This window comes from Procambarus clarkii, chromosome 48, assembly GCF_040958095.1.
Source record: "Procambarus clarkii isolate CNS0578487 chromosome 48, FALCON_Pclarkii_2.0, whole genome shotgun sequence".
Taxonomy (NCBI): domain Eukaryota; kingdom Metazoa; phylum Arthropoda; class Malacostraca; order Decapoda; family Cambaridae; genus Procambarus; species Procambarus clarkii.
This window is the reverse complement of record NC_091197.1, coordinates 2,694,021-2,716,192: the sequence shown is the minus strand read 5'-3', so window position 1 is coordinate 2,716,192 and position 22,172 is coordinate 2,694,021. Positions and strand designations below refer to the sequence as shown.

The 22,172-nt window shown below is 42.4% G+C and overlaps 3 protein-coding genes across 3 annotated transcripts; all 3 read left to right on the top strand.

Moving 5' to 3' along the window:
* The first annotated feature begins 15,747 nt into the window (after positions 1-15,747).
* Positions 15,748-16,458, top strand: LOC138350962 (uncharacterized). The gene has a single exon (XM_069302423.1). The coding sequence runs from the start codon at positions 15,748-15,750 to the stop codon at positions 16,456-16,458; it is 711 nt and encodes a 236-aa protein (XP_069158524.1).
* Positions 16,459-18,841: 2,383 nt separating this feature from the next.
* LOC138350961 (uncharacterized) lies at positions 18,842-19,600 on the top strand. The gene has a single exon (XM_069302422.1). It carries the CDS (start codon positions 18,842-18,844, stop codon positions 19,598-19,600), a length of 759 nt encoding a protein of 252 aa, XP_069158523.1.
* Positions 19,601-20,912: 1,312 nt separating this feature from the next.
* Positions 20,913-21,242, top strand: LOC138350960 (uncharacterized). The gene has a single exon (XM_069302421.1). It carries the CDS (start codon positions 20,913-20,915, stop codon positions 21,240-21,242), a length of 330 nt encoding a protein of 109 aa, XP_069158522.1.
* The last annotated feature ends 930 nt before the right edge of the window (positions 21,243-22,172 follow it).

The following is a 22,172-nucleotide window of genomic DNA, read 5'->3' as shown; positions in this document are numbered from 1 at the left end:
GGTACTCAAGACATAGCTGCGATAATGCAGGGTACACAAGATACAGCTGAGATGGTGCAGGGTAAAACTTATAGGTGAGATGGTGCAGGGTGCACAAGATATTGCTGAGATGGTGCAGGGTACACAACTTATAGCTGAGATGGTGCAGGGTACAGAAGTTATAGCTGAAATGTTGCAGGGTGCACAAGATATAGCTGAGATGGTGCAGGGCACACAAGTTATAGCTGAAATAGTGCAGGGTACAATTTATAGCTGAGATGGTGCAGGTTACACAAGATATAGCTGAGATAGTGCAGTGTACACAAGATATAGCTGAGATGGTGCAAGGTACAAGTTATAGCTCATATGGTGCAGGTTACACAAGTTATAGCTGAAATGGTGCATGGCACTCAAGTTATAGCTGAGATAGTGCAGGGTACACTAGTTATAGCTGAAATGATGCAGGGTACACTAGTTATAGCTGAGATGGTGCAGGGTATACTAGTTATAGCTGAGATAGTGCAGGGCACACTAGTTATAGCTGATATGGTGCAGGGTTCACTAGTTATAGCTGAGATAGTGCAGGGTACACTAGTTATAGCTGAGATGGTGCAGGGTACAAGTTATAGCTGAGATGGTGCAGGGTACACAAGATATAGCTGAGATGGTGCAGGGCACACAAGACATAGCTGAGATGGTGCAGGGTACACAAGATATAGCTGAGATGGTGCAGGATACAAGTTATTGCTGAGATGGTGAAGGGTACACAAGAAAAAGCTGAGATGGTGCAGGGTACACAAGTTATAGCTGAAATGTTGCAGGGTACACAAGTTATAGCTGAAATGGTGCAGGGTACACAAGATATAGCTGAGATGGTGCAGGGTACACAAGTTATAGCTGAAATGGTGCAGGGTACACATGTTATAGCTGAGATGATACAGGGTACATAAGTTAAAGCTGAGATGCTGCAGGGAACATGTTTCAGCTGAGATGATGCAGGGTACACAAGTTATAGCTGAGATTGTGTAGGATACACAAGTTATAGCTGAGATGGTGCAGGGTACACAAGTTATAGCTGAGATGGTGCAGGGTACACAAGACATAGCTGAGATGGTGCAGGGTACACAAGATATAGCTGAGATGGTGCAGGGTACAAGTTTCAGCTGAGATGGTGCAGGGTACACAAGTTATAGCTGAGATGGTGCAGGGTATACAAGTTATAGCTGAAATGCTGCAGGGTACACGAGATATAGCTGAGATGGTGCAGGGTACACAAGTTACAGCTGAAATGGTGCAGGGTACAAGTTATAGCTGAGATGGTGCATGGATCACAAGATATAGCTGAGATGGTGCAGGGTACAAGTTATAGCTGAGATTGTGCATTGTACACTAGTATAGCTGAGATGGTGCAGGGTTCAAGTTATAGCAGATATGTTGCAGGGTACACAAGTTATATCTGAGATGGTGCAGGATACACAAGATATAGCTGAGATGGTGCAGGGAACACAAGTTATAGCTGAAATGGTGCAGGGTACAAGGTAAAGCTGAGATGGTGCAGGGTACTCAAGTTATAGCTGAGATGGTGCAGGGTACACAAGATATAGCTGAGATGGTGCAGGGTACAAGTGATAGCTGAGATGTTACAGGGTACACAAGTAATAGCCTACATTGTGCAGGGAACAAGTTATAGCTGAGATGGTGCAGGGTACAAGTGATAGCTGAGATGGTGCAGGGAACACAAGACATAGCTGAGATAATGCAGGGTACACAAGATATAGCTGAGATGGTGCAAGGTACAAGTTATAGCTGAGTTGGTGCAGGGTGCACAAGATATAGGTGAGATGGTGCAGGGTACAAAAGTTTTAGCTGAGATGGTGCAGAGTGCACAAGATATAGCTGAGATGGTGCAGGGTACACAAGGTTTAGCTGAAATAGTGCAGGGTAAATTTATAGCTGAGATGGTGCAGGGTACACAAGATATAGCTGAGATGGTGCAGGGTACAAGTTATAGCTGAGATGGTGCAGGGTACAAGTTATAGCTGAGATGGTGCAGGGTACACAAAATATAGCTGAGATGGTGCAGGTTGCAAGTTATAGCTGAGATGTTGCAGGGTACACAAGTTATAGGTGAGATGGTGCAGGGTACAAGTTATAGCTTAGATGGAGCAGGGTACGTACGATATAGCTGAGATGGTGCAGGGTACACAAGTTATAGATGAGATTATGCAGGGTACACTAGTTATAGCTGAGATGGTGCAGGCTACACTAATTATAGCTGAGATGCTGCAGGGTACACTAGTTATAGCTGAGATGGTGTAGGGTACACTAGTTATAGCTGAGAGTATGCAGGGTACACTAGTTATAGCTGAGATGGTGCATGGTACAAGTTGTAGCTGAAATGGTGCAGGGTAGACAAGATATAGTTGAGATGGTACAGGGTACACAAGACATAGCTGAGATTGTGCAGGGTACACAAGATATAGCTGAGATGGTGCAGGGTACAAGTTATAGCTGAGATTGTGCAGGGTATACAAATTATAGCTGTGATGGTGCAGTGTACAAGTTATAGTTGATATGTTGCAGGGTACACAAGTTATATCTGAGATGGTGCAGGATACACAAGATATAGCTGTGAAGGTGCAGGGAATATAAGTTATAGCTGAGATGATGCAGGGTACACAAGTTATAGCTGAGATGGTGCAAGGTACACAAGTTATAGCTGAGATGGTGTCGGGTACACAAGCTATAGCTGAGATGGTGGAGGGTGCACTAGTTATAGCTGAGATGCTGCAGAGTACACTAGTTATAGCTGAGTTGGTGTAGGGTACACTAGTTATAGCTGGGATGGTGCAAGGTACAGTATTTATAGCTGAGATAGTGAAGGGTTCAAGTTATAGCTGAGATGGTGCAGGGTACACAAGATATAGCTGAGATGGTGCAGGGTACACAAGACATAGTTGAGATAATGCAGGGTACACAAGATACAGCTGAGATGGTGCAGGGTACAAGTTATAGCTGAGATGGTGCAGGGTGCACAAGATATAGCTGAGATGGTGCAGGGTACACAAGTTATAGCTGAGATGGTGCAGGGTACACAAGGTATAGCTGAAATGTTGCAGGGTGCACAAGATATAGCTGAGAATGTGCAGGGTACACAAGTTATAGCTGAAATGGTGCAGGGTACAATTTATAGCTGAGATGGTGCAGGTTATACAAGATTTAGCTGAGATAGTGCAGGGTACACAAGATATAGCTGAGATGGTGCAGGGTTCAAGTTATAGGTCATATGGTGCAGGGTACATAAGTTATAGATGAAATGGTGCAGGGTACACTAGGTATAGCTGAAATGGTGCAGGGTACAGTAGTTATAGCTGAAATAGTGTAGGGTACAGAAGTTATAGCTGAGATGCTACAGGGTACACAAGTTATAGCTGAGATGGTGCATGGTACACAAGATATAGCTGAGATGGTGCAGGGTACAAGTTATTGCTGAGATTGTGCATTGTACACAAGTTATAGCTGAGATGGTGCAGGGTACAAGTTATAGCAGAGATGTTGCAGGGTACACAAGTTATATTTGAGATGGTGCAGGATACACAATATATAGCTGAGATGGTGCAGGGAACACAAGTTATAGCTGAAATGGTGCAGGGTACAAGTTAAAGCTGAGATGGTGCAGGGTACACAAGATATAGCTGAGATGGTGCAGGGTACAAGTTATAGCTGAGATGGTGCAGGGAGCAAGTTATAGCTGAGATGTTGCAAGGTACACAAGGTATAGCCTACATTGTGCAGGGTACAAATTATAGCTGAGATGGTGCAGGGTACACAAGATATAGCTGAGATGGTGCAGGGTACAAGTGATAGCTGAGATGGTGCTGGGTACACAAGTTATAGCTGAGATGGTGCAGGGAGCAAGTTATACCTGAGATGTTACAAGGTACACAAGTTATAGCCTACATTGTGCAGGGAACAAGTCATAGCTGAGATGGTGCAGGGTACACAAGGTATAGCTGAAATGGTGCAGGGTACACAAGTTATAACTGAAATGATGCAGGGTACACAAGATGTAGCTGAGATGGTGCAGGGTACACAATCTATAGCTGAAATGGTGCAAGGTACAAGTTATAGCTGAGATGGTGCAAGGTACACAAGATATAGCTGAGATTGTGCCGGGTACATGTTATAGCTGAGATGGTGCAGGGTACACAATATATTGATGAGATGGTGCAGGGTACACAAGTTATATCTGAGATGGTGCAGGGTACACAAGATATAGCCGAGATGGTGCAGGGTACAAGTTATAGCTGAGAAGGTGCAGGGTACACAAGTTATAGCTGAAATGGTCCAGGGTACACAAGTTATAGCTGAGATGGTGCAGGGTACACTTGTTATAGTTGAGATGGTGTAAGGTACACGCGTTATAGCTGAGATAGTGTAGGGTTCACTAGTTATAGCTGAGATGGTGCAGAGTACACTAGTTATAGTTTAGATAGTGCAGGGTACACTAGTTATATCTGAAATGGTGCAGGGTACATCAGTTATAGCTGAGATGGTGCAAGGTACACCAGTTATAGCTGAGATGGTGCAGGGTACACTATAGCTGAGATAGTGCAGGGTACACTAGTTATAGGTGAATTGGTGCAGGATACAATAGGTATTGCTGAGATGGTGCAGGGTACACTAGTTGTAGCTGAGATTGTGCAGGGTACAAGTTATAGCTGAGATGGTGCAGGTTACTCAAGTTACAGCTGAGATGGTGCAGGGTACACAATTTATAGCTGAGATGGTGCAGGGTAAAGAATTTATAGCTGAGATGGTGCAGGGTACACTAGTTATAGGTATGGATCAATAGACCAGCAGGTACAAGAAACCGGAGCTGCAGTTAAAGCAGGAAACTCTGTAAATAGTTGTAGGCACTCAAATGGGTGTTCGACTTTACAAACAGAGATGCTAGCCATTCAAAAGGGTTTGGAACATGCACTTACTGAACACCGACAACATGTTATCATACATACAGACTCGAGAACTGTCATTGAAACCTTGCAAGAAGAACACATATGTGATAACATATATCTGATCACAAATGTCGTATCATTAATGCAAGCACTCAAACGTCAAGGCCGACGGGTTCTTATCAACTGGGTACCAAGTCATGTGGGAATAATAGGAAATGGTATTGCAGACGATGCTGCAAAACTTGCAACTAAGAGAAGAAATGTAGACATTTACATACCACAGAGTTTATCACAGATTAAGAAAGAAATTAGAAACAGAGCAATGCAAAAGATGTACAGTGACCACAACACAGCAGTTGCAACATCAGGATTTGCGGGTTGGTACAAGAATTCAACCAAGTACGAACAACTTAGTTTGATGAAAGGGAGCAGTAGAGCAACAGAAGTACACTTACATCGCATCAGGCCTTGATACCCATGTGCATGGGAAATAGGCTTACAGGTTCCTTAAGATGAGAGGAAATGTCAGCACTGTGGAGAAATGCCCGATAGACCACTGGAACATTATCTAACACAGTGCACAGTTACAAATCCATTAAGATTTCAACTTAGACTCAACAGAGCAGAAGAAGTTGTTAAACACATATGGCAAAATCTTACTGAAGCGACCTTACGAGACATAAATATTCATACTCCGCCCAAGTAAAACAGAAACAAGCAACACTTAGTGGGCCAGCCAGAGGCTTAGGGCCCGCGCAGAAATATTCCTGGAAAAAAAACAAAAACAAAAAAAAAGTTATAGCTGAGATGGTGCAGGGTACACTAGTTAAAGCTGAGATAGTACAGAGTACACAAGAGATCTTTCAACCATAAGTTTCCAGTCGAATCGGATCATTGATGTTACCATACCTGCCGTCTCTGAATGTCATGTCCCTGCTGGAGAAGTATAGTGCCTCCTTGCCCTGAGTCAGTGTTCCTCCTGTGGTGGTTACATCATTAACGTGTGTTTGTAACCCAATTGGCGTGTTGCAGCTGACGTTGCTGTTGGACCTGCTGGACCGCTTCCCGCCCTTCAGCGTCAATGGCTTCTATGTCCTCTCTAAGGCCAGACTCGTCGACGTGAGTTGACTCCTTGTTCCAGTGTTCCTCAAGCTTTTTACCCCTATTGTCCCCTTTGTGTCCTTTTGTTCACTTTAATCATTAGAGGCGATTGCTTTACATAATGCAAACTAAAAAGACATTTTTACTTTGTTAATAATTATTCACTGTGAAGGTTGTACTTGATGTTTTGCTGTTGGTCTCAGTGTTTGTCTAGGTATGTGAGTGTTGGTTGACCAGACCACACACTAGAAGTGAAGGGACGACGACGTTTCGGTCCGACCTGGACCATTCTCAAGTCAACAATCGACTTGAGAATGGTGCTGAACGGACCGAAACGTCGTCGTCGTCCCTTCACCTTCTAGTGTGTGGTCTGGTCTACATTCTTCAGCCACGTTATTGTGACTCATCACCGGCACGTGAGTGTTGGTCTTATGTGTTCTCTCATGTATGTATCTCTTCTACTTCCTATGTGTCCTCGCGTGCATGTATCTGTTCTATTTCTTTCTTATGTCAATATTTTTTTGACTGCAGTCAATAAGTGCATTTTTATTTTATGCAATCCCCAATGGCGTAGTGGTAAGACGCTTGCCCGGCGTTTCGCAAGCGCTTTGTCCTGGGTTTGTATCCTGGCCGGGGAGGATTGACCGGGCGCCAATCCTCAACTGTAGCCTCTGTTTACCCAACAGTAAAATGAATACCTGGTTGTAAAACGATTTGGCGGGTCGTTTTCCAGGGAACATAGGATTAAGGACCCGCCCGAAACGCTACGCGTGCTAGTGGCTGTACAACAATGTAACAACTCTTGTATATAAACAAAAATTAAAAATAAAAGTCTCCTCCACTTTCCCAGAAACTGAAAATTGTACCCAATAGATTAACAAGCCTGGCTAGGTAATTTTCTTTTGAAAGCCATCGAACTTGTGTACAAAATAAATCTATATGTGCAGCTCTTCTTTATCACTAAACAAAAAAAACTCAACAAGTCTCTCACAATTGCTGTGTGATTTAATTTTATTAATTTTTTTGTTAATAGCTATTGCGAATAATTCAAGAACTAGACTTTATTTTTTGGAACTAAATAGTTCCATCATGTGCGGTGTATGGCCTTATGATGGTGGTGTATGGCCCTATGATGGTGGTGAATGACACAATGATGGTGGTGTATGGCCCTATGATGGTGGTGTATGACACAATGATGGTGATGTATGGCCCTATGATGGTGGTGTATGTCCCTATGATAGTGGTGTATGTCACAATGATGGTGGTGTATGACTCAATGGTGGTGGTGTATGACACAATGATGGTGGTGTATGTCACAATGATGGTGGTGTATGTCACAATGATGGTGGTGTATGTCACAATGATGGTGGTGTATGTCACAATGATGGAGGTGTATGTCACAATGATGGTGGTGTGTAACACAATGATTGTGGTGTATGGCCCTATGATAGATGATGGTGGTGTAGGCCCTATGATAAATGATGGTGGTGTATGACACAATGATGGTGGTGTATGGCACAATAATAGTGGTGTATGACGCAAAGATGGTGGCGTATGTCACAATGATAGTGGTGTATGACGCAATGATGGTGGCGTATGTCACAATGATAGTGGTGTATGACGCAATAATGATGGTGTATGTCACAATGATAGTGGTGTATGACGCAATGATAGTGGTGTATGACACAATGATGGTGGTGTATAGCACAATGATGGTGGTGTATGACACAATGATGGTCGTGTATGGCACAATGATAAAAGTGTATGACACAATGATGGTGGTGTATGGCACAATGATAACAGTGTATGACACAATGATGGTGGTGTATTGCACAATGATGATGGTGTAAGGCACAATGATGGTGGTGTATGACACAATGGTGGTGGTGTATGACACAATGATGGTGGTGTATGTCACCATGATGGTGGTGTATGGCAAAATGATGGTGGTGTATGGTACAATGATGGTGGTGTATGACACAATGATGGTGATGTATGGCACAATGATAGTGGTGTATGGCACAATGATGGCAGTGTATGACACAATGAGGGTGGGGTATGACACAATGATGGTGGTGTATGTAACAATGATGATAGTGCATGTCACAATGATGGTGGTGTATGTCACAATGATGGTGGTGTATGGAACAATGATAGTGGTGTATGGCACAATGATGGAGGAGTATGACACAATGATGGAGGTGTATGGCACAATGATGGTGGTGTATGGCACAATGATTGTGGTGTATGTCACAATGATGATGGTGTATGGCACAATGACGGTGGTGTATGAAACAATGATGGCAGTGTATGATACAATGATGGTGGTGTAAGGGACAATGATCGTGGAGTATGGCACAATGATAGTGGTGTATGTCACAGTGATGGTGGTGTATGGCACAATGATGGTGGTGTATGAAACAATGATGGCAGTGTATGATACAATGATGGTAGTGTAAGACACAATGATAGTGGTGTATGACACAATGATAGTGGTGTATAACACAATGATGGTGGTGTATGGCACAATGATGATAGAGTATGGCATAATGATGGTGGTGTATGGCACAATGATGGTGGTGTATGGCACAATGATGGTGGTGTATGGCACAATGATGGTGGTATATGGCACAATGATGGCAGTATATGACAAAATGATAATGGTGTATGGCACAATGATGGTGGTGTATGGCAATATGATGGTGGTGTATTGCACAATGATTGTGGTGTATGATACAATGATGGCAGTGTATGACACAATGATGGTGGTGTATGGCACAATGATGGTGGTGTATGTCATAATGATGGTTGTGTATAACACAATGATGGTGGTGTATAACACAATGATGGTGGTGTATGACACAATGATGGTGGTGTATGACACAATGACGGTGGTGTATGACACAATGATGGTAGTGTATGACACAGTGATGGTGGTGTATGACACAATGATGGTGGTGCATGTCACAATGATGGTGGTGTATGTCAAAATGATGGTGGTGTATGTCACAATGATGGTGGTGTATGTCACAATGATGGAGGTGTATGTCACAATGATGGTGGTGTGTAACACAATGATAGTGGTGTATGGCCCTACGATAGATGATGGTGGTGTATGGCCCTATGATAAATGATGGTGGTGTATGACACAATGATGGTGGTGTATGGCAAAATGATAGTGGTGTATGATGCAATGATGGTGGCGTATGTCACAATGATAGTGGTGTATGACGCAATGATCGTGGTGTATGACACAATGATAGTGGTGTATGGCATAATGATGGTGTATGACACAATGATAGTGGTGTATGACACAATGATGGTGGTGTATGACACAATGATGGTGGTGTATAGCACAATGATGGTGGTGTATGACACAATGATGGTCGTGTATGGCACAATGATAACAGTGTATGACACAATGATGGTGGTGTATGGCACAATGAAAACAGTATATGACACAATGATGGTGGTGTATTGCACAATGATGATGGTGTAAGGCACAATGATGGTGGTGTATGACACAATGATGGTGGTGTATGACACAATGATGGTGGTGTATGTCACAATGATGGTGGTGTATGGCACAATGATGGTGGTGTATAGTACAATGATGGTGGTGTATGACACAATGATGGTGATGTATGGCACAATGATGGTGGTGTATGGCACAATGATGGCAGTGTATGACACAATGACGGTGGGGTGTGACACAATGATGGTGGTGTATAACACAATGATGGTGGTGTATGGCACAATGATGATGGAGTATGGCACAATGATGGAAGTGTATGACACAATGATGGAGGTGTATGGCACAATGATGGTGGTGTATGGCACAATGATGGTGGTATATGGCACAATGATGGCAGTGTATGTCACAATGATGGTGGTGTATGTCACAATGATGGTGGTGTATGGAACAATGATAGTGGTGTATGGCACAATGATGGAGGAGTATGACACAATGATGGAGGTGTATGACACAATGATGGTCGTGTATGGCACAATGATTGTGGTGTATGTCACAATGATGGTGGTGTATGACACAATGACGGTGGTGTATGAAACAATGATGGCAGTGTATGATACAATGATGGTGGTGTAAGGGACAATGATCGTGGAGTATGGCACAATGATAGTGGTGTATGTCACAGTTATGGTGGTGTATGGCACAATGATGGTGGTGTATGAAACAATGATGGCAGTGCATGATACAATGATGGTGGTGTATGACACAATGATAGTGGTGTATGACACAATGATGGTGGTGTATAACAAAATGATGGTGGTGTATGGCACAATGATGATGGAGTATGGCACAATGATGGAAGTGTATGACACAATGATGGAGGTGTATGGCACAATGATGGTGGTGTATGGCACAATGATGGTGGTGTATGGCACAATGATAGTGGTATATGGCACAATGATGGCAGTGTATGACACAATGATAATGGTGTCTGGCACAATGATGGTAGTGTATGGCACAATGATGGTGGTGTATTGCACAATGATTGTGGTGTATGATACAATGATGGCAGTGTATGACACAATGATGGTGGTGTATGGCACAATGATGGTGGTGTATGTCATAATGATGGTTGTGTATAACACAATGATGGTGGTGTATGACACAATGATGGTGGTGTATGACACAATGACGGTGGTGTATGACACAATGATTGTAGTGTATGACACAGTGATGGTGGTGTATGACACAATGATGATGGTGCATGTCACAATGATGGTGGTGTATGTCACAATGATGGTGGTGTATGTCACAATGATGGTGGTGTATGTCACAATGATGGAGGTGTATGTCACAATGATGGTGGTGTGTAACACAATGATTGTGGTGTATGGCCCTATGACAGATGATGGTGTTGTATGGCCCTATGATAAATGATGGTGGTGTATGACACAATGATGGTGGTGTATGGCAAAATGATAGTGGTGTATGCTGCAATGATGGTGGCGTATGTCACAATGATAGTGGTGTATGACGCAATGATAGTGGTGTATGAAATAATGATGGTGTATGACACAATGATAGTGGTGTATGACACAATGATGGTGGTGTATGACACAATGATGGTGGTGTATTGCACAATGATGATGGTGTAAGGCACAATGATGGTGGTGTATGACACAATGATGGTGGTGTATGACACAATGATGGTGGTGTATGTCACAATGATGGTGGTGTATGGCACAATGATGGTGGTGTATAGTACAATGATGGTGGTGTATGACACAATGATGGTGATGTATGGCACAATGATGGTGGTGTATGGCACAATGATGGCAGTGTATGACACAATGACGGTGGGGTATGGTACAATGATGGTGGTGTATAACACAATGATGGTGGTGTATGGCACAATGATGATGGAGTATGGCACAATGATGGAAGTGTATGACACAATGATGGAGGTGTATGGCACAATGATGGTGGTGTATGGCACAATGATGGTGGTATATGGCACAATGATGGCAGTGTATGTCACAATGATGGTGGTGTATGTCACAATGATGGTGGTGTATGGAACAATGATAGTGGTGTATGGCACAATGATGGAGGATTATGACACAATGATGGAGGTGTATGACACAATGATGGTCGTGTATGGCACAATGATTGTGGTGTATGTCACAATGATGGTGGTGTATGACACAATGACGGAGGTGTACGAAACAATGATGGCAGTGTATGATACAATGATGGTGGTGAAAGGGACAATGATCGTGGAGTATGGCACAATGATAGTGGTGTATGTCACAGTGATGGTGGTGTATGGCACAATGATGGTGGTGTATGAAACAATGATGGCAGTGTATGATACAATGATATTGGTGTATGACACAATGATAGTGGTGTATGACACAATGATGGTGGTGTATGGCACAATGATGGTGGTGTATGGCACAATGATAGTGGTATATGGCACAATGATGGCAGTGTATGACACAATGATAATGGTGTATGGCACAATGATGGTGGTGTATGGCACAATGATGGTGGTGTATGACACAATGACGGTGGTGTATGACACAATGATGGTAGTGTATGACACAGAGATGGTGGTGTATGACACAATGATGGTGGTGTATGACACAATAATGGTGATGTATAATACAATGATGGCAGTGTATGATACAATGATGGTGGTGTATGGCACAATGATGGCACTGTAGGACACAATGATAGTGGTGTATAACACAATGATGGTGGTGTATGACAAAATGACGGTGGTGTATGACACAATGATGGTGGTGTATGACACAATGATGGTGGAGTATGACACAATGAGGGTGGTGTATGCCACAATGACGGTGGTGTATGACACAATGATTGTGGTGTATGACACAATAATCGTTGTGTATGACACAATGATGGTGGTGTATGACACAATGACGGAGGTATATGACACAATGACGATGATGTATGACACAATGATTGTGGTGTATGACACATTGACAGTGGTGTAAGACACAATGATAGTGGTGTATAACACAATGATGGTGGAGTATGGCACAATGATGGTGGTGTATAGCACAATGATGAAAGTGTATGACACAATGATGGAGGTGTATGGCACAATGATGGTGGTGTATGGCACAATGATGGTGGTGTATGGCACAATTATGGTGGTGTATGGCACAATAATAGTAGTGTATGACACAATTATGGCAGTTTATGACACAATGATGGTTGTTTATGACACAATGATGGCAGTATATGACACAATGATGGCAGTGTATGACACAATGATGGCAGTGTATGACACAATAATAGTGGTGTATGACAAAACGATGGTAGTGTATGACGTAATAAGTATGGTGTATGACACATTGATAGTAGTGTATGACACTATGATAGTGCTGTATGACACAGTGATAGTAGTGTATGTCTCAATGATGGTGGTGTATGGCACAATGATGGTGGCGAATGACACAATGATGGTGGGTATGACACAATTATCGCAGTGTATAACACAATGATGGTGGTGTATGACACAATGGTGGTGGTGTATGATACAATGATGGCAGATTATGACACAACGATGGTGGTGTTTGACACAATGATGGTGGTGTATGACACAATGATAGCAGTGTATGACACAATGATAGTGGTGTGTGACACAATAATGGTTGTGTAGGGTACAATGATGGTGGTGTGTGACACAATGAGGGTGGAGTATGATACATTGATAGTGATGTATGACACAATGATTGCAGTGTTTGACACAAAGATGGTGGTGTATGACACAATGATGGCAGTGCATAGCACTTGACGGTGGTGAATGACACAATGATGGTGGTGTATGGCACAATGATGGTGGTGTATGACACAATGACGGTGGTGTATGACACAATGATGACAGTGAATGATACACTGATGGTGCTGTATGGCACAATGCTGGTTGTGTATGACACATTGACGGTGGTGTATGACACAATGATAGTGGTGAATGGCACAATGATGGTGGTGTATGACACAATGATGGTGGTGTATGGAACAAAGATGGTGGTGTGTGACACAATGATAGCAGTGTATGACACAATGATTTTGGTGTATGGCACAATGATGGTGATGTAAGAAACAATGACGATGGTGTATGTCACAATGATGGTGTTGTATGCCACAATGAAGGCAGTGTATGACACAATGATGGTGGTGTATAGCACAATGATGGTGGTGTATGACACAATAATGGTGTGTATGAAACAAGGATGGTGGTGTATGACACAATGACAGTGGTATATGACACAATGATAGTGGTGTATGACACAATGATAGTGGTGTATGACACAATGATGGTGGTGTATGACGCAATGTTTGTGGTGTATGACACAATGATAGTGGTGTATGACACAATGATGTTGGTGTATGACACAATGATGGCAGCATATGATACAATGATGGTGGTGTATGACACAATGATGGCAGTGTATGCAACGATGATGGCAGTGTATGACACAATGATTGTGATGAATGACACAATTATTGTTGTGTATGACACAATGTCGGTGGTGTATGACACAATGATTGTGGTGCATGACACAATAATAGTGGTGTATGACACAATGATGGTGATATATGACACAATGACATTTGTGCATGACTCAATCATTGTGGTGTATGACACAATGATGGTGTATGACACAATGATGGTTGTGTATGACACAATGATAGTGATGTTAAACACAATGATGGCAGTGTATGACACAATGCAGGTGGTGTATGACACAATGATGGCAGTGTATGACACTATGATGGTGGTGTATGACACAATGATGGTGGTGTATGACACAATGATGGTAGTGTATGACACAATGACGGTGGTGTATGACACAATGATGGTGGTGTATGACACACTGACGGTGGTGTATGACACATTGATAGTGGTGTAGGACAAAATGATGGTGTAGGACACAATGATGATGTATGACACAATGATGGTGGTGTATGACACAATGACGGTGGTGTATGACACAATGATGGTGGTGTATGACACAATGATGGTGGTGTATGACACAATGATGTTGGAGTATGACACAATGATAGTAATGTGTGACAGAATGATGACAGTATATGACACAATGATGGTGGTGTATGACAATGATTACAGTGTATGACACAATAATGATGGTGTATGACACAATGATGGTTGTGTATGGCACAATGATTGTAGTGTATGACAAAATTACAGTGGTGTATGACACAATGATGGTGGGGTTCGACACAATGATGTTGGTGTATGACACAATGATGGTGGTGTATGACACAATAATGGTGGTGTATGACACAATGATAGTGTATGATAAAATGATGGAAATGTATGACACAATGACGGTGGTGTATGACACAATGATGGCAGTGCATGACACTATGATGGTGGTGTATGACACAATGATGGTGGTGTATGACACAATGATGGTAGTGTATGACACAATGACGGTGGTGTGTGACACAATGATGATGGTGTATGACACAATGACAGTGGTGTATGACACATTGATAGTGGTGTATGAAACAATGATGATGTATGACACAACGATGGTGGTGTATGACACAATGACGGTGGTGTATGTCACAATGATGGTGGTGTATGACACAATGATTAGAGTGTATGACACAATGATGAACGTGTATGACACAATGATAGTTGTGTATGGCACAATGATTGTAGTGTATGACACAATTACAGTGGTGTATGACATAATGATGGTGGTGATCGAGACAATGATGTTGGTGTATGACACAATAATGGTAGTGTATGATACATTGATAGCAGTGTATGACACAATGATGGTTGTGTATATCACAATGATAGTGGTGTATGACACAATGATGGTGGTGTATAACACAATGATAGTGGTGTATGACACAATGATAATGGTTTATGACACAATGATAGTAGTGTATGACACAATGATGGTGGTGTATGACACAATGATAGCAGTGTATGCCTCAATGATGGCAGTGTATGACACAATGATGGTGGTGTATGAAACAATGATGGAGGTGTATGGCACAATGAGGGTGATGTATGTCATAATAATGGTGGTGTATAGCACAATGATGTTGATGTATGACACAATGATGTTGGTGTAAGGCACATTGATGGTTGTGTATGACACAATGATGGTGGTGTATGAAACATTGATGGTGTATGATACAACTTTGGTGGTGTAAGACACAATGATGGCAGTGTATCACATAATGATGGTGTATGATACACTGATATTTATGTATGGCACAATGATGACAGTGTATGACACAATGATAGTGGTGTATGACACAATGATAGTTGTGTATGACACAATGATGGAGGTGTATGACACAATGATAGCAGTGTATGACACAATGATGGTGTATGATACAATGATGGCAATGTATGATACAATGATTGTGGTGTATGACACAATGATGGTGGTTTATGACACAATGATGGTGGGCTATGGCACAATGATGGTGGTGTGTAGCACAATGATGGCAGTGTATGACACAATGATGGCAGTGAATGGCACAATAATGGCGGTGTATGACACAGTGATGGTGGGGTATGGCACAATAATGGCAGTGTATGACACAATGATGGCAGTGTATGACACAATGCTGGTTGTGTATGACACAATGATGGCAGTGTATGACACAATGATGGAAGTGTATGAAACAATGATGGCAGTTTATGACACAATAATAGTGGTGTATGACACAACGATAGTGGTGTATGACACAATTATGGTGGTGTATGACACAATATTAGTGGTGTATGACACAATGATGGTGGTGTATGACATAGTAATAGTAGTGTATGTCTCAATGATGGTGGTGTATGGCACAATGATTGTGGAGTATGACACAATGATGGTGGGTATGACACTATTATGGCAGTGTATAACACAATGATGGTGGTGTATGACACAGTAGTAGCATTGTATGACACAATGATGGTGGTGCGTGACACAATGATGGTGGTGTATGGCACAATGATGGTGGTGTGTGACACAATGAGGGAAGAGTATGACACAATGATAGTGGTGTTTGGCACAATGACAGTGGTGTATGACACAATGATGGTGGTGTATGGCACAATGATGGTGGTGTATGACACAATGACAGTGGTGTATGACACAATGATTGCAGTGTATGACACAATGATGGTGGTGTATGGCACAATGATTGTTGTGTATGACAAAATGATGATGGTGTATGACACAATGGTGGTGGTGAATGGCACAATGATGGTGGTGTAAGGCACAATGATGGTGGTGTATGACACAATGGTGGTGTATGACACAATGATAGCAGTGTATGACACAATGATTTTGGTGTATGACACTGTTACGGCCCTTTTGGGTCGCAACTGGGTTCTTTCTCTGATGTTAGTAGAGTTTAGGTATCCGGCCCCAAGCTAGTAGTGGCTTTCAAGGGGTGCGTTCAGTAACGCAAGTAAATTAAAGGGGAAGGGAGACAAAGGCACTAAACTTAAATATATAATTACCATCACCAATAAATAAATATATAAATTATCACACGGTGGGGGGGTATAAACACTATAATATACAATATGGTCTTCCTCTGAAGACGCGGAGTGTTCCACGGTGCTCAACGATGCTTAGCCCTTGGTCCTCTTCTTGTGGCCTCACGATGAATCCATAGATTCTCTAGACGAGTCTACCCCGGCCACAGGTCAGCCAAATCACAGTCCCACTGGGTGCACCGTCGTGGAGGCCGTCAACCACAAATCCAGCCTGTAGCTGGCAGGTTTCAATCAGCTCCGCTGGTTAGGCCACTCCACGACCGATATTAGGGTTGCGAGCCCTAGGCAGGAGCCTCGTGTGATTCCACAGATCACTCTCCTCACCACAACAAACCAGTGGCTAGTCTTCTCCACCAGTCAGCCCAGGGTACGACAATTCCTCAACTGCCACATCACAGGCAGGCTAACACAACAGTGTTCATCCGGGGGGTGACTCACAGCTTCTGCAGCAAACACATGGAGGTCCTACGGCTGCCTTGGGTAGACTGCCCATCGTCCAATCCAGCAGTCCCAGGTCGACTCTGTGATCAAACACGCCATCAGTACTAATTACACTCTAGGGCACCTCACTTACAGGCTTGAACACAAACGCCCACCTATCCACTACATAGATGGCGTTGCTGCCTAAGTGTCACCTCACCAGAGGTCAGCAGCGGCTATGTTACGAGCTGATTAGGACGGGAAACCAGCCCCTGTGGCCGGTATATCCTGTCCTCACTAGATGGCGCTGTCCATTTGGAGGGGGTTTCGGGAGCTGACCCACAGATGGCGTGGTCGTCACAGCTTCGTGCTCGGACGCTGGGCTCGGGTCCGTAACAGGCACAATGATGGTGATGTAAGACACAATGATGGTAGTGTATGACACAATGATGGTGGTGTATGACACAATAATGGCATTGCATGATACAATGATGGTGGTGTATGATACAATGATGATGGTGTATGACACAATTGACAGTGGTATATGACACAATGATTGTAGTGTATGACACAATATTTGTGGTGTATGACACAATGATGGTAATGTATGACACAATGATGGTAATGTATGACACAATGATAATGGTGTATGACACAATGATGTTTGTGTATGACACAATAACGATAGTGTATGACACAATGATGGTAGTGTATGACACAATGATGGTGGTGCGTGATACAATGATAGTGGTGTATGCCACAGCGATGGTGATGTGTAAAACAATGATGGCAGCATATGATACATTGATGTTGGTGTATGACACAATGATGGAAGTGTATGACACAATGATGGTGGTGTATGGCACAATGATGGTGGTGTATGACACAATGATGGTGGTGTATGACACAATGATGGTGGTGTATGACACAATGATGGTGGTGTATGACACAATGATGGTGGTGTATGACACAATGATGGTGGTGTATGACACAACGATAGTTGTGTATGAAACAATGATGGTAATATATAACACAATGATGGCAGTGTATGACACAATGATGGTGATGTATGACACAATGATGGCAGTGTCTGACACTATGATTTTGGTGTATGACACAATGATGGTGGTTTATAACAAAATGATGGTGGTGTATGGCACAATGATGGTGGTGTGTGACACAATGAGGGTGGAGTATGTTACAATGATAGTGTTGTATGACACAATGATTGCAGTGTTTGACACAATGATAGTGGTGTATGGCACAATGATTGTGGTGTGTGACACAATGAGGGTGGAGTATGACACAATAATAGTGGTGTATGACACAATGATTGCAGTGCTTGACACAATGATAGTGGTGTATGACACAATGATGGTGGTGCATGACACAATGATGGTGGAGTATGACAAAATGATGGCAGTGTTTGACACAATGATGGTGGTGTATGGCACAATGATTGCTGTGTATGACAAAATGATGGTTGTGTATGACACAATGATGGTGGTGAATGGCACAATGATGGTGGTGTATGACACAATGATGGCACTGCATAGCACTATGACGGTGGTGAATGACACAATGATGGTGGTGTATGGCACAGAGATGGTGGTGTATGACACAATGATGGCAATGCATAGCACTATGATGGTGCTGTATGACACGATGATTGCAGTGTATGGCACAATGATGATGGTGTATGTCACAATGATGGTGGTGTATTACACAATGATGGCAGTGTATGACACAATGATGATGGTGTATGACACAATGATGGTGGTGAATGACACAAATATGGCATTGTTTGACACAATGATGGTGGTGTATGACACAATAATGGTGGTGTATGACACAATGATGGTGGGGTATGGCACAATGATGGTGATGTATTTCACAATGGTTATCGTGTATGAAACAATGATGGCAGTGAATAGCACAATGATGGTGGTGTATGACACAATGATGGTGGCGTATGACAAAGTGATTGTAGTGGATGTCTCATTGATGGTGGTGTATGGCACAATGATGGTGGTGTATGACAAAATGATGGTGGGTATGACACAATTATGGCAGTATATGACACAATGATGGTGGTGTATGGCACAAGGATATTTTTGTATGATACAATGATTGCAGTTTATGACACAACGATGGTGGTGTATGACACAATGATGGTGGTGTGTGACACAATGATGGTGGTGTACGGTACAATGATGATGGTGTGTGACACAATGAGGATGCAGTATGACAAAGTCATAGTGGTGTATGAAACAATGATTGCAGTGTTTGACGCAATGATGATGGTGTATGATACAATGATAGCAATGTATGATACAATGATTGTGGTGTATGACACAATGATGGTGGTTTATGACATAATGATGGTGGGCTATGGCACAATGATGGTAGTGTATAGCACAAAATATCAGTGTATGACAATGATGGCAGTGAATGGCACAATGATGGCGGTGTATGACACAGTGATGGTGGGGTATGACACAATAATGGCAGTGTATGACACAATGATGGCAGTGTATGACACAATGCTGGTTTTGTATGACACAATGATGGCAGTGTATGACACAATGCTGGTTGTGTATGACACAATGAGGGCAGTGTATGACACAATGATGGAAGTGTATGAAACAATGATGGCAGTGTATGACACAATAATAGTGGTGTATGACACAAAGATAGTGGTGTATGACACAATGCTGGTGGTGTATGACACATTGATAGTTGTGTATGACACAATGATGGTAGTGTATGACATAGTGATAGTAGTGTATGTCTCAATGATGGTGGTGTATGGCACAATGATGGTGGGTATGACACTATTATGGCAGTGTACAACACAATGATGGTGGTGTATGACACAATGATGGTGGTGTGTGACACAATGTTGGTGGTGTATGGCACAATGATGGTGGTGTGTGACACAATGAGGGTAGAGTATGACACAATGATAGTGGTGTATGACACAATGACAGTGGTGTATGACACAATGATGGTGGTGTATGGCACAATGATGGTGTTTGACACCATGACATTGGTGTATGACACAAGGATGGCAGGGTATGACACAATGATGGTGGTGTATGGCACAATGATTGTTTTGTATGACAAAATGATGGTGGTGAATGACACAATGGTGGTGGTGAATGGCACAATGATGGTGGTGTATGACACAATAATAGCGGTGTATGGCACAAAGATGGTGGTGTATGACACAATGATAGCAGTGTATGACACAATGATTTTGCTGTATGGCACAATGATGGTGATGTAAGACACAATGATGGTAGTGTATGACACAATGATGGTAGTGTATGACACAATAATGGCATTGCATGACACAATGATTTTGGTGTATGATACATTGATGATGGTGTATGACACAATGACGGTGGTATATGACACAATGATTGTAGTGTATAACACAAAGTTTGTGGTGTATGACACAATGATGGTAATGTATGACACAATGATAATGGTGTATGGCACAATGATGGTGGTGTATGACACAATGACGCTTGTGTATGACACAATGACGGTAGTGTATGACACAATGATGGTAGTGAATGACATAATGATGGTGGTCCATGATACAATGATGGTGGTGTATGACACAATGATAGCGGTGTATGGCACAAAGATAATGGTGTATGACACAATGATAGCAGTGTATGACACAATGATTTTGGTGTATGGCACAATGATGGTGATGTAAGACACAATGATGGTAGTGTATGACACAATGATGGTGGTGTATGACACAATAATGGCATTGCATGACACAATGATTTTGGTGTATGATACAATGATGATGGTGTATGACACAATGACGGTGGTATATGACACAAAGATTGTAGTGTATAACACAAAGTTTGTGGTGTATGACACAATGATGGTAATGTATGACACAATGATAATGGTGTATGGCACAATGATGGTGGTGTATGACACAATGACGTTTGTGTATGACACAATGACGGTAGTGTATGACACAGTGATGGTGATGTGTAAAACAATGATGGCAGCATATGATACATTGATGTTCGTGTATGACACAACGATGGCAGTGTATGACACAATGATGGTGGTGTATGGCACAATGATGGTGGTGTATGACACAATGATGGTGGTGTATGACACAATGATGGTGGTGTATGACACAATGATGGTGGTGTATGACACAATGATGGTGGTGTATGACACAACGATAGTTGTGTATGACACAATGATGGTGATATATAACACAATGATGGCAGTGTATGACAAAATGATGGTGATGTATGACACAATGATGGTAGTGTCTGACACTATGATTTTGGTGTATGACACAATGATAGTGGTTTATAACACAGTGATGGTGGTGTACGGCACAATGACGGTGGTGTGTGACACAATGAGGGTGGAGTATGTTACAATGATAGTGTTCTATGACACAATGATTGCAGTGTTTGACACAATGTTGGTGGTGTATGGCACAATGATTGTGGTGTGTGACACAATGAGGGTGGAGTATGACACAATAATAGTGGTGCATGACACAATGATTGCAGTGTTTGACACAATGATGGTGGTGTATGGCACAATGATTGTGGTGTGTGACACAATGAGGGTGGAGTATGACACAATAATAGTGGTGCATGACACA

Excerpts from the sequence above, each read along its gene's own strand:
- LOC138350962 (XM_069302423.1), top strand. The coding sequence starts at position 15,748 with ATGATGGCAGTGTATCACATAATGATGGTGTATGATACACTGATATTT.
- LOC138350960 (XM_069302421.1), top strand. The coding sequence starts at position 20,913 with ATGACGGTGGTATATGACACAATGATTGTAGTGTATAACACAAAGTTT.
- LOC138350961 (XM_069302422.1), top strand. The coding sequence starts at position 18,842 with ATGATTGCAGTGCTTGACACAATGATAGTGGTGTATGACACAATGATG.